At 53.5% G+C, this 12,876-nt stretch overlaps 1 protein-coding gene across 3 annotated transcripts in view; it reads right to left on the reverse strand.

Annotated features, from left to right (window-relative positions):
• Positions 1 to 7,280: 7,280 nt before the first annotated feature.
• Positions 7,281 to 12,876, reverse strand: part of ALOX5 (arachidonate 5-lipoxygenase) — a 46,889-nt gene continuing 41,293 nt past the window's right edge. Inside the window, exons 9-14 of one of the 3 annotated variants that reach the window (XM_025284955.2) lie at positions 12,270 to 12,356; positions 10,493 to 10,584; positions 10,065 to 10,186; positions 9,594 to 9,694; positions 9,095 to 9,265; positions 7,281 to 7,975 (exon numbers count right to left, since the gene is read on the reverse strand). In XM_025284955.2, coding sequence (XP_025140740.1) covers positions 7,796 to 7,975; positions 9,095 to 9,265; positions 9,594 to 9,694; positions 10,065 to 10,186; positions 10,493 to 10,584; positions 12,270 to 12,356 — 753 coding nt within the window. In that variant the 3' untranslated portion in view covers positions 7,281 to 7,795. Of the gene's footprint in view, positions 7,976 to 9,094; positions 9,266 to 9,593; positions 9,695 to 10,064; positions 10,187 to 10,492; positions 10,672 to 12,269; positions 12,357 to 12,876 lie in introns of all 3 variants that reach the window. The other 2 variants (XM_006065698.3, XM_006065699.3) reach the window with 2 other exon arrangements.

A 12,876-nucleotide genomic window follows, 5' to 3' on the forward strand; every position in this document is an offset into this window, starting at 1 on the left:
CTGGCGTGTGTGGTGTAGTTTCTAACAGGCACTTCACACTTGAAGTTTTCCTCAACTTAGAAACTTTCTAGTTATCTAAATGTCTAGTTTTGTATCATTTTGTGTATGTTCACTGTTTCTCAGTATTACTGCTTGAATAATTCTCTGTATGGGTGGGGGGGGGGTGTTTGTACTATACACGGAGTGTCTAATTGCAGCAATAAAGCATTTCTTTAAAAAGGAGCTTTGCCACGCAAGTGTTTTCCTGCCAGGAAGCTGGGAATATTGGCAGGCACTCCAGTGGTCTGATGCCCTTTCCGGGTTCCTCTGGCTTCTGTATCAGAGAAGGTCATGCAGCTCGGTCTGTCCCTGTAAGGGAGGCTGGATCCCCCAGATGCTGGCAGTCAGTGGAGAGGAGTAGGTTCTGGAGAGTGTGTGATCATGGGAGCGAAAGCTGAAGTCATTCTCACAAATGTGCGTGTTCCAAATATCCGGACTCTACTTGGACTCACCGCACTGAGGAGAGCCAGACTCAGGTTCAGGGTGTGTATGGCACCATGAGCATTGAAGTGGTCCATGGCTTAACTAGCCTCCTTTTGTTAAATCACTGACGGATGCAGTGCAGCAGAGTGAGGAAGTGCGGCAGGGCGGGCAGCATTGCTGGCGATAGCTGAGCCTAGCTGCGCTTCCCGGCTCCTGGCGAAAGGCTGTCGCTGAACCACAAAAGACGCCAGGAGAAGAATTCAATCCAGGGCCAGAGACGGGGCTTCATCGCTCAGAGATTTTGTGTTTGTTAAACTATAAAATACAGAAAGCTTCTGACATAGGCATCAGAAGGGGGCAGAAAGAATACCCCCCTGCTAGTCTTTAGCTGGATGTTATATAGCTACTAGCAGTCTGCTAATTAAAGAAAGGAAATGTCTCAAAACTCAGAGAATGGCACCAGGTGAGTCATCAGTTCAGTCGCTCAGTCGTGTCTGACTCTTTGCAATCCCATGAATCGAAGCATGCCAGGCCTCCCTGTCCATCACTAACTCCTAGAGTTCATTCAAACTCATGTCCATCGAGTCAGTGATGCCATCCAGCCATCTCATCCTCTGTCCTCCCCTTCTCCTCCTGCCCCCAATCCCTCCCAGCATCAGGGTCTTTTCCAGTGAGTCAACTCTTTGCATGAGGTGGCCAAAGTATTGGAGTTTCAGCTTTAGCATCAGCCCTTCCAAAGAAATCCCAGGGCTGATCTTCAGGATGGACTGGTTGGATCTCCTTGCAGTCCAAGGGACTCTCAAGAGTCTTCTCCAACACCACAGTTCAAAAGCATCAATTCTTCGGCGCTCGGCCTTCTTCACAGTCCAACTCTCACATCCATACATGACCACAGGAAAAACCATAGCCTTGACTAGACGGACCTTTGTTGGCAAAGTAATGTCTCTGCTTTTGAATATGCTGTCTAGGTTGGTCATAACTTTCCTTCCAAGGAGTAAGCGTCTTTTAATTTCATGGCTGCAGTCACCATCTGCACTGATTTTGGAGCCCCCCAAAATAAAGTCTGACACTGTTTCCACTGTTTCCCCATCTATTTGCCATGAAGTGATGGGACCGGATGCCATGATCTTCGTTTTCTGAATGTTGAGCTTGAAGCCAACTTTTTCACTCTCCTCTTTCACTTTCATCAAGGGGCTTTTTAGTTCCTCTTCACTTTCTGCCAAAAGGGTGGTGTCTTCTGCATATCTGAGGTTATTGATATTTCTCCCAGCAATCTTGATTCCAGCTTGTGCTTCTTCCAGCCCAGTGTTTCTCATGATGTACTCTGCATAGAAGTTAAATAAGCAGGGTGACAATATACAGCCTTGACGTACTCCTTTTCCTATTTGGAACCAGTCTGTGGTTCCTTGTCCAGTTCTAACTGTTGCTTCCTGACCTGCATACAGATTTCTCAAGAGGCAGCTCAGGTGGTCTGGTATTCCCATCTCTTGAAGAATTTTCCACAGTTTACTGTGATCCACGCAGTCAAAGGCTTTGGCATAGTCAATAAAGCAGAAATAGATGTTCTTCTGGAACTCTCTTGCTTTTTCCATGATCCAGCAGATGTTGGCCATTTGATCTCTGGTTCCTCTGCCTTTTCTAAAACCAGCTTGAACATCTGGAAGTTCACAGTTCATGTATTGCTGAAGCCTGGCTTGGAGAATTTTGAGCATTATTTTGCTAGCGTGTGAGATGAGTGCAATTGTGCAGTAGTTTGAGCATGCTTTGGCATTGCCTTTCTTTGGGATTGGAATGAAAACTGACCTTTTCCAGTCTTGTGGCCACTGCTGAGTTTTCCAAATTTGCTGGTATATTGAGTGCAGCACTTTCACAGCATCGTCTTTCAGGATTTGAAATAGCTCAACTGGAATTCCATCACCTCCACTAGCTTTGTTTGTAGTGATGCTTTCTAAGGCCCACTTGACTTCACATTCCAGGATGTCTGAGTTATCACACCATCATACTTAGCTTGGTCGTGAAGCTCTTTTTTGTACAGTTCGTCTGTGTATTCTTGCCACCTCTTCTTAATGTCTTCTGCCTCTGTTAGGTCCATACCATTTCTGTCCTTTATCGAGCCCATGTTTGCATGAAACGTTCCCTTGGTATCTCTAATTTTCTTGAAGAGATCCTTAGTCTTTGCCATTCTGTTGTTTTCCTCTATTTCTTTGCATTGATCGCTGAGGAAGGGTCTTATCTCTTCTTGCTATTCTTTGGAACTCTGCATTCAGATGCTTATATCTTTCCTTTTCTCCTTTGCTTTTCGCTTCTCTTCTTTTCACCGCTATTTGTAAGGCCTCCCCAGACAGCCATTTTGCTTTTTTGCATTTCTTTTCCATGGGGATGGTCTTGATCCCTGTCTGCTGTACAATGTCACGAACCTCCGTCCATAGTTCATCAGGCACTCATCAGATCTAGGCCCTTGAATCTATTTCTCACTTCCACTGTATAATCATAAGGGATTTGATTTAGGTCATACCTGAATGGTCTAGTGGTTTTCCCTACTTTTTTCAATTTAAGTCTGAATTTGGCAATAAGGAGTTCATGATCTGAGCCACAGTCAGCTCCCGGTCTTGTTTTTGCTGACTGTATAGAGCTTCTCCATCTTTGGCTGCAAAGAATATAATCAGTCTGATTTCCATGTTGACCATCTGGTGATGTCCATGTGTAGAGTTTTCTCTTGTGTTGTTGGAAGAGGGTGTTTGCTATGACCAGTATGTTCTCTTGGCAAAACATTGTTAGCCTTTGCCCTGATTCATTCCATACTCCAAGGCCAAATTTGCCTGTTACTCCAGATGTTTCTTGACTTCCTACTTTTGCATTCCAGTCCCCTATAATGAAAAGGACATCTTTTTTGTGTGTTCGTTCTAAAAGGTCTTGTAGGTCTTCATAGAACCGTTCAACTTTTTCTTCAGCGTTACTGGTTGGGGCATAGACTTGGATTTCTGTGATATTAAATGGTTTGCCTTGGAAACAAACAGAGATCATTCTGTCGTTTTTGAGATTGCATCCAAGTACTGCATTTCGGACTCTGTTGACCATGATGGCTACTCCATTTCTTCTAAGGGGTTCCTGCCCACAGTAGTAGATATAATGGTCATCTGAGTTAAACTCACCCATTCCAGTCCATTTTAGTTCGCTGATTCCTAGAATGTCAGCGTTCACTCTTGTCATCTCCTGTTTGACCACTTCCAATTTGCCTTGATTCATGGACCTGACATTCCAGGTTCCTGTGCAATATTGCTCTTTACAGCATCGGACCTTGCTTCTATCACCAGTCCCATCCACAGCTGGGTATTGTTTTTGCTTTGGCTCCATCCATTCTTTCTGGAGTTATTTCTCCACTGATCTCCAGTAGCATATTGGGCACCTACCGACCTGGGGAGTTCCTCTTTCAGTGTCCTATCATTTTGCTTTTTCATATGCCTCATGGGGTTCTCAAGGCAAGCATACTGAAGTGATTTGCCATTCCCTTCTCCAGTGGACCACATTCTGTCAGACCTCTCCACCATGACCCACGTGTCTTGGGTGGCCCCTCACGGCATGGCTTACTTTCACTGAGTTAGACAAGCTGTGGTCCGTGTGATTAGATTGGCTAGTTTTCTGTGATTATGGTTTCAGTGTGTCTGCCCTCTGATGCCCTCTAGCAACACCTACCGTCTTACTTGGGTTTCTCTTACCTTGGACGTGGGGTATCTCTTCAGGGCTGCTCCAGCAAAGCACAGCTGCTGCTCCTTACCTTGGACGAGGGGTACCTCCGCACGGCCGCCCCAGTAGCTCCTCTCGGCCCTCCTGCGCCTGCGCAGCCACCGCTCCTTGGACATGGGATAGCTCCTCCCTGCCGCGCTTCTGCGCGCTCCGTGGCAGCTGGCGCGTCATGGCGGGGGGCGAGGCAGGGGAGGGACGACATAAAATGATTGATTGACAAGACTCTCAGGAAAGGCAAATTTCCATACAAATAGCTGCATTAACTTAGATTAGGAGAGCAATGTATGAGTATAACATACTGGTTTGTCAAGTTAGTTCTGAGCCTTTAGGCCAAACCAACTTGAAGACAGAGTCTGGGGTAAATGCATAGCACGTTAACATAGCTTAAGATAAGAAAAATGCATCCTTAGCTCAAGGTTTGAGAAAAGTTAAGTTTGGGTGGAGCCAGGTGTCGTTATGGCAACAGAGTTTTAAGAGAAAGCTCTTTTTAAATTTGTACAGATAAGGGGAAAAATACAACACTCATTTGTTTCCTCCTGCCCCTTAAGAGAGAAAAAGTGTCTTAACACTCGCAGCCTATTTCCTCCGTCTGGAGACCCCTGGCCTTCCTGCCTGTTACCCTCTTGCTCGCGGCGCTTCCCTGAATAATGCCCATGTGGTTGATCCTCCAGTCTCAGGAATGCAAACCACTCCTGGGGCTGGGAGTGCTGAGGGTGGGCACCTGGCTTCACCTGTGCTCACGAGATGAAAGGAGGGAGGCCAAGGTTGCCCCAACATACTGTGTGGGTGAGCCAGGAGAATTGGCCCCCAAGTTCAGGGCATCACAGAGGGCTGCCAGGAGACTGGGGAGCTACGCAGGGGGGTGCTTTGCTGGTGTCCTTGCCTAACTTGGGAGAACAGGTCCCGGGAACTGAGCGCGGCTGTGGAAGCTCCTAGAGGAGAGGATGGCCGCAGAACAGCTGAACCTGCTCAGGAGTGTTCTTGCATGAGGGACAGAGACTAGTGCCCCCCGGGCTCACGCGCTCAACTGTTGGTGGGAGGGAATGTTGGGAGCCTGGAGCTGGAAGAGAAATCCGTAAGAATGTGAGGAGGGGGCTTCCCGTGAGGGGCTTTGATTCTTTGGGGACCCAATGAATTTTAGTGAGTTTGGCTGAACAGACGCCAAATAAGGTCTTGTTGCAGCGAGGCTTTGAAACAACGCCAGCCCCAAGCCTCTTCACCCTTCGATGTGAGCCACAGAATTGTTGCAGGAAGGTGGACGCCTTCCAGGGCCTGAAACTGGGCTCTTGTCTAACACTCGGAAATGAATTGTCCGAGGAGACACATGTGCTGATAAAGAAAGAGATTTTATTGGGAAAGGGCACCTGGGTGGAGAGCAGTAGGGTAAGGGAACCCAGGAGAACTGCTCTGCTGTGTGGCTCGCAGTCTCGGGTTTTATGGTGATTGGATTAGTTTCCAGGTGGTCTCTGGCCAATCATTCTAATTCAGAGTCTTTCCTGGTGGCGCACGCATCGCTCATCAAGATGGATGCTAGCAGAGGGATTCTGGGAAATGGACGGACACGTGGTGTCTCCTTTAGACCTTTCCCGGACTCTTCCGGTTGGTGGTGGCTCATTAGTTCCGTATTCCTTATCAGGATCTCCTGTCATAAAACAACTCATCAAATGGTTACTATGGTTTCTGGCCCAGGGTGGGCGGCTTCAGTCAGTGTGCGTCCCCTAACAGGATGATGGGTTAAGTCACACTGCTAGGGGAGCCTCCAGTCCTCCAGGTCAGGGGGTGGCCACTGGTGCTCGCAGACCTGCCTCCTGTTTGGTAAATACACTAACAGACACAGTCTTGTCCCTTCGTGCACTTGCTGTGTTCAGCTTATTTCCTGCTACACTGTCAGATCCTTTGTCCTGGAAAGCCTACAATATTTACACGCCCCTTTATAGAAAAAGTTTGCCAACCCTTGGTCTGTGTGATGGTGCCCCTGGAGTTGGTGCACAGCCCACGTGGTGACAGAGGTGTAGACGGCCCTCTTCTAGGGCCTGTCCTTTCTCCCAGCCTCAGAGGTGCCCCAGTGACCAGTTGTCCGGCTATGCATCTCTGTTGCTGGTTCTGGAAAGAGCTGAGGTTAGTTCAGGAGTAAAAGGAAGAAGGGATCAGCCTGCTGTCCTGAGCTGAGAGCTTCCCTCGGCCCCTCAGCTGTCAGAGAAGCCTCGTCTGGCCTGCCTAGCCAAGCTGCTTCTGGGACCTGAAACGAGAGAAGCAGAGTCCAGGCTCTGTGGGGGCATCTCAGGGTTCCCTCTGCATGAAGTACGTGTCTGGAGGTCCACTGGTCCAGGGAGCCGAGCCGGGCTCCACTTTGGTTCCCTCGTCCAGCTTCCACCCTTTCACTCAAGACACACAAAGCCAGGGTCTTGGCAGAGGGGAGCCGGCCTCACTGTGTTGCCTGGCACCAGTGTTGGTGGGGGGTGGGGCAGGGGGTAGACGGGAAAAAGACAACATAGGTTGTTGCGAGAAAGAGTAGTCTGTTACCCCCATTCTCGTACTTTTCTGTTGTTAAATGCCCTGTTACAGAACAGTGATGAGAGTAGATGGTAGCTCTTGTTGGGGGTGATTTTTTTAAATTCATTTTTAAATTGAAGGATAATTGCTTTACAGAATTGTGTTGGTTTCCGCCAAACATCAGCATGAACCAGCCATTGGTATAGTTTGTCCCTCCCTCTTGAACCTCCCTCTGGCGGGGGTGATTTTGTGGATTGGTTGGTTCATAGCAACAAAAACTTGGTAACAATGTCCCTCCTGATTTTTCCTGCAAAACGTTTCTGGTCCATAAAATCTAGTCACCTGAGAGCCCTGGTCCTGGGGCTCCTTCCACAGACATAGGAAGTGTCCTGAAGGAAGTGTGTTCTGAAGGAAGTGTAGGAACATTGTGGGCAAAGAAGAGAGAAAAGTGCCTTTTGTCCAAATGGAATGGGGGCAGCTTTTGCCTAGATGGGATCACAAAGATTATGGCTTTTTTTGTGTGGGGAGGGGATGTGAGCTGTTTGGGGTGATTGGAACATAGCATGTTGGAGACTTGTTTAGAGCAAACTCCTTTATTTTTATGACAACCAGTTCTTAATTCATTCAACAAGAATTTATCTGGATACCTACTGTATGCAAGAGATTGGACTAAGCATAAATAGAACAGAAGATCATCTTCCCATTTCTCAGCAAGAACATCCATTAGTCGTCTTGCTCTTCTGGGCTGCCTACTGTGAAGCGCTGAGCTGGGTGTAAGGACTGGAAGGGGCACAGTCCTGTTCCGTGTAGGAAAGGTCCCTGCAGTCTTTACACACACTGATCAAAGTATGGCATTTGCTAAAGACTGAGGAACAAACAGGAAAATGCTCCAAAGCTGAGCTACATTGTGGTCCAATCTGGGAAGTGTTTGGTTTGAAGCCAGGAGCCTGGGTCCCTCAGGCCACTTCCCAGGAATCTGAAGGCCCACCCCTTGGTGCCCCCAGGAGCCTGCCCAAGCAGGCAGGCTGCAGTCTGGGGGCCGAGCCCAGCCTCGAGCAGCTGGGCATCCTGCAATGAGACGGGCTCAGGTGGCTTCTCAGATGGCCACGCTATTGGGAATCCGGTCTGGGGACAAGTAGTAATAAGGCAGCTTCTTGTTCTTGTTGCGCTCGGCGATCACGCTGACGATGGAGTCGAGGTTCTTACGGAACCGGGCCATGGCCTCCTTTACGGGCTTCTCGATGAAATGTTCCTCTGGGTACATGCCCAGAAACAGCTGAGAGCCAGACAGACAGAGATAGGTTAACCTGTGATGAGGTGATGTAAACCGACAGGACTTGTCCCACCACTAGAGCCCAGCCTTTGGGAGTCAAGGCCTGTGCTCATCACCGCTCCCCGCATCTCCACCCCCTGCCACCTGCTGAGAGCACCCAAGTATGCTCTTGGGCTGGGGCCTCACAGATCAATGCCCTGCTGCAGGGAGGCTATAAGGACTGGTAATGGCTCAGGCAGATGTGGAGGCTGGGCTGTTCCTGGCTGTGGTGGGCACGTGGCCCAGTCCCCAGGCACCCTGCCACCTGGTGTTGGGGCCACGGGGGCACAGGGCCAGTCTGACCTTTTCTGCAGCCCAGGTTGGCCACAGCCAGGCTCTGCTGGGGTGGTGTGCCCATTTGCACATTCACACAAATGTCTTCAAATTGAACCTAGGTGTATCTTTTAGAAACAAAATCCGAGAATGTTAAAATTGAAAAGTTTCATAGCCAGGGCTGGGCAGGGTGGGAGAAGTGTTCTGCACTGTTGACGGGATGTTGGATTCAGTTTGTGGAGGGCCATTCAGTCTCAGCATTCTTTGACCAAGAAATTCCTCTACAAGGAATGCACTGGTTCTGTTGAACACATGTGCTGAGACCTATGTGTGAAGATGTCAGGGGCCGACACAAAGGTCCCCAAGCAACACACGGCCAACAAATGCCGGTGGGTCTGGGGCCAGTCCAACCGGCCAGTCATTCTGGGCGGCACCGAGCTAACACCGGGGGTGGCGTCTGAGAGCCAGCTTTGGGCCTTTGGAATTAGGTTCAACAGGTTGTATGAGTATGTCTCAAAAGACACCCAGGAAACTCAGCCCTCACCTGTGGGGTGCCAGGGAGAAACCCACATGGAAGAGCTTTGCCAACAGTGGGAACAGGTTGGGTGTGCCCTTGTGGGGAGCGTCACAGTGGAGCAGTGACCCCTGCTCTCCTGCCCCACCCCACTCTGAGCTCCATCCAGACTCTGGCCTGAGGACCTCACAGGTCCCTCCAGCCTTGCAAGTCAGGGTTCCTGGCCAGCAGGGGTCCAGCCTGAGCCCTGAATCATAAAACCCTGGGACTGAGGAAGGCGTTAAACCCAGCCTCACCTCATTGTCCTGGAACTGGCTCAGAGCCCATACTGCGCCCAGATGCCAGCAGGAGCGGCCGCGGTCAGGCAGCGTTTCCACAATCTGCTCGATGGTGACCACACCCTTGGCCGTCGGTGGCGGGGCGCGCATGGTCGGGGGTGCGTTGGGGATCCAGGAGCACCAGTCATACTGCAGGGACAGCCACCGACCCAGCTGGGTGCCCCTGTAGCGAGTGCAGCCCTCGCCCAGCTTTGCCTCCCATGCTGCCTCCCCGAGCCCCCTCCTCCAACCCCAGCGGGGCTAGGGAAGCCCCCTCCCTCATACTGGCATCCAGTGCTTAGCACAGAACAGAACTCCACTGGCCACTGGGAGCACCAGACTCCTGGCCCCTACGCCCCTCCACCCCTCCACCCCCGCTCCTGTGGAGGAAGTGGGGCGGCCCACCCAGGGCCCTCAGAAGCAGCTGAGTTGGCCCTGGCCTTCTCCCACCCAGAGGGCTTGCCCCGTCCTTGCCCACCTGGCCGAAGTTCACCGCCGCATGCTGGGCTGAGGCCGTGAAGATCACCACGGTCAGGTACTCACACAGCTTCTCCTTGGTCTTGATGGACTTGGGGAAGCCTAAGGGAGAGCCCTGGGCTGGCTGAGGCCCCACCCCCAGGAAGGGCCACTCGATCAGCAGACACCCACTCCACCCATACAGGTCCCTGGGTGCCCACACACCAGTGTTGGGAGGGCCTGGGCATGAGCAAGACGCACTGGAAGAGCATGGCTGCTTGGCCCGGTGTTCCAGTTGCTTTTCCTCCCTTTCCTGGCTCTTGGAAAGCCCCTGGGATATCCCCATTGCGCACAATGAAGGGCAGGGGTCCCCTGGGAGCTGTGGGCTCAGCACCAGGTGCTAAGATGGAGGCCAACGGCCAGCATCACCTACAGCAATTCAGTGGCACAGGGGAGAGAGAGGAGAGGCTGCAGTGTGGAGCGCAGTCCCCACCTGAGGCCTTCTTGCCCCGCATGCCGTACATATAAACGTCTTTCACGAAGTCCTGTAGCTCCTGGTCCTCCTCCACCACCTGGTCGCTCTCGTAGTAGATGTCCACCACCTCAGCCACGAACCTGGCTCAGGAGGAGAGGCCCAACCAAGAGTGGGTGACCAGCCAGGGTCTGCAGAACTGGCCTCTTGGCCCCATCCGTGACCCCGTCACTTCTTGATGTCTGGATTCAGGTCACACTCTCCCCCAACCCCGTCCAACCTGGCACAGCCCCGTTCCCCCATCACTGCCCCGACAATGGAGCCAGGCCCCCCGGCCCACTGAGTCAGCGGTCCAGCACCCCCGTCATGACCGTCAGAGCCCCGCCCACTCCTCCTGCAGCCCCTCAGCTCCCGCTGCCCAGAGCTGACCCCCCAGGCCTGGAGCTCACGTCTTGATGGCCTCCCACACCAGGAGCCCGTCGTCCCGGTAGAAGTAGTAGGGAATGTCTTCCGCGTTGTCCATGCCCCGGGCCTTGATGGCCTCGGGGAAGCACAGGGAAGTGTAGGTCAGGTCCTGCATGGCCCTCTGCACCATCTGCACATGCCCACCGCCCCCGGTGGCGTTGGCCTTGAGCAGGAGGGGAGGAAGCGCTGTGAGCCGAGGCCAGTTCCTCCAGGGCCAAAGCTCAGCATGAGAAACTGAAAGGGCAGGGAGATGTCCGGGCCCACCAGAGCAAACCTATGTCCAGTGAGGTGGAGTTGGAGGGACATTTAACTCGGAGCATGCCCAGGGCAGCCCCAGGAGGAGGTTATGGGGAGGAGCCTCGTCCTGATCCAAATATGAGGGGCTGAGATGCAGGAGGGAGGGGTGAGCCCCCCACCCGAGTGGTGCAGTGAGGACGGCAGGCAGAGTGAAATCCAGGCCAGAGCACCCCCTGCACCAGGCCTGCCCTCGTTCTGAGCACAGGCTGCCCAGGGCCGAGCATTGCCCTCAGAGACCCGATCTTCGAGCATAAGACGGGGGTGCACACTGGACCCCAGGACACACACCACTCTGCCGAGAGCCTCTTGTGTGCCGAGTGAGGGCTGTGGCCGTCATCCCAGCTGCAGACATGCTGGCACACAGGCCTGCAGGCAGGCATGCACGTGCTGAGTGCTCAGGGCACAGTGTCTTCCAAGGAGGACTTGGGGGCTGGGACCAGACACTGGTCCACGGTGGGCGTTTGACCCGAGCAGGACCAACAGAGTTGCTCCTTGGTACTTTCTATTTGCATGGAAGATGATGTCATGTGTGGGATCGTAAGCTTGGAGCTTTCTGTGATGCCCCCGCTCCCACTGGGGGAAGCCTGTCTGCAAAGCCTGTCTCAGACAGTGAGGCCCACACAGTTTAAAGAGAGGCAGAGTGCCAGCCAATGGGCTTGTACCCTGGGGACACTGAGTCCCGGGCCCCGTGTATGAGGCACCCTAGAGGGCAGGGGGTGCCTGGGGGCTTCGGGCCCAGCACCAGGTACTGAGGTGGAGGCCACGGGCCAGCGTTGCCCAAGGGAACTTGGAGCAGGAGCTGAAGCACCCGGACGTGTCCAGGTGTGTGAGATGACACAGTCCCATTCCAGCTGTAGCTGGCCTGAGATGAGTTTTGTCATTTTCCACCCAAATGGTGACCCTTGGGATGGTCTGGCTGGCTTACTAACTGGAGGTGGGAAAGGAGCAAGGTTGGGGGTAAGGCTGTGGGAGGCTCCAGGCTCCAGAGGGGTCACAGCAAGGGGTATTGCCTGAGAGGGCGTGATGGGCAGGTGGGGATACAAGGCCCCACTGAAGGGAAGAGTGGGCTGGGAGTGCCCATGGCCTGGAAGGGAGGAAGGGTGGGAGGCTGTGCTCAGAGTGATGGGCGGCAGAGTGGGTGGGGAGATGCAGGAACCTAGTGTGGGCTGCGGGGGCAGGCAGGCAGGGCTTACACCCACATGCCAGGGGGAGGGGAGGGGAGGGGTGGGAGGAGGTGACAAGAACACCGTGGTGAAGAGGAAGACAGGGTGGATGGAAGGGGCGGATGCCAGCCAGAGAACATGGGGGGGCTTCACTCGGAGCGCACCCAGCCTCCCACCCTTCCAGGCCTCCACCCAGGTGGTGCCTAGGGGGCTGGTCTCCGGAGAGGAAATCCGGGCCTCAGGTCGGGTGGGGGCCGCCGAGGCTCTTCGGGCACTGGGGTGGGCGGGAGGAGGCCCTCACCTTGTCAAAGAGGCCGTACTCGCAGATGAGCTGCTCCCGGGCCTTGGTGTTGATGGCGATGGTGAACCGCACGTGCGCCACCAGGAGCTGGCGCAGCCACAGGGGTGGGCCTCAGAGGGGGCCGGGGCAGGGGCTCCCCACCCGGCCTGCGCCTCCTCGGGGTCCCCAGGCCCCCAGCCCCACCCCACCCCAGTGCACTGTGGAGGAGTGATGCCAAGGGTCACGGAGGGAGAGAAGCTGGCGTGTCGACCTGCACTGCTGCGAGCTGCTGGCATGGCAGCCTGGGGACTGCCGCTCAGCAAGAATGATCGTGACGAAAATGACCATCACCACCGCTTACGCAGAGCGTAACTGTGCGCTGGGCACTCTGAAATTCTCCGACTGTGTCCACTATTTCAACCCTGACAGCGATCCTAGGGGGCAGGTGTGCTATCTGATCTCGGTGTTACAGATGGGGAAATGGAGGTAATTTCAGCCCGCAGCCACTCCAGCAGTCAGTGTCCGCAGGACTCAGGAGAGAGAAGGGCAGTGACAGTGGGGCTGCCCGCTGGGATCAGGCAGAGCAACGCTGAACTCATTGTCTCTTCAAACTCTGCTCCCTCCCCCA

Source organism: Bubalus bubalis, chromosome 4, assembly GCF_019923935.1.
Source record: "Bubalus bubalis isolate 160015118507 breed Murrah chromosome 4, NDDB_SH_1, whole genome shotgun sequence".
NCBI classification, from domain to species: Eukaryota; Metazoa; Chordata; class Mammalia; order Artiodactyla; family Bovidae; genus Bubalus; species Bubalus bubalis.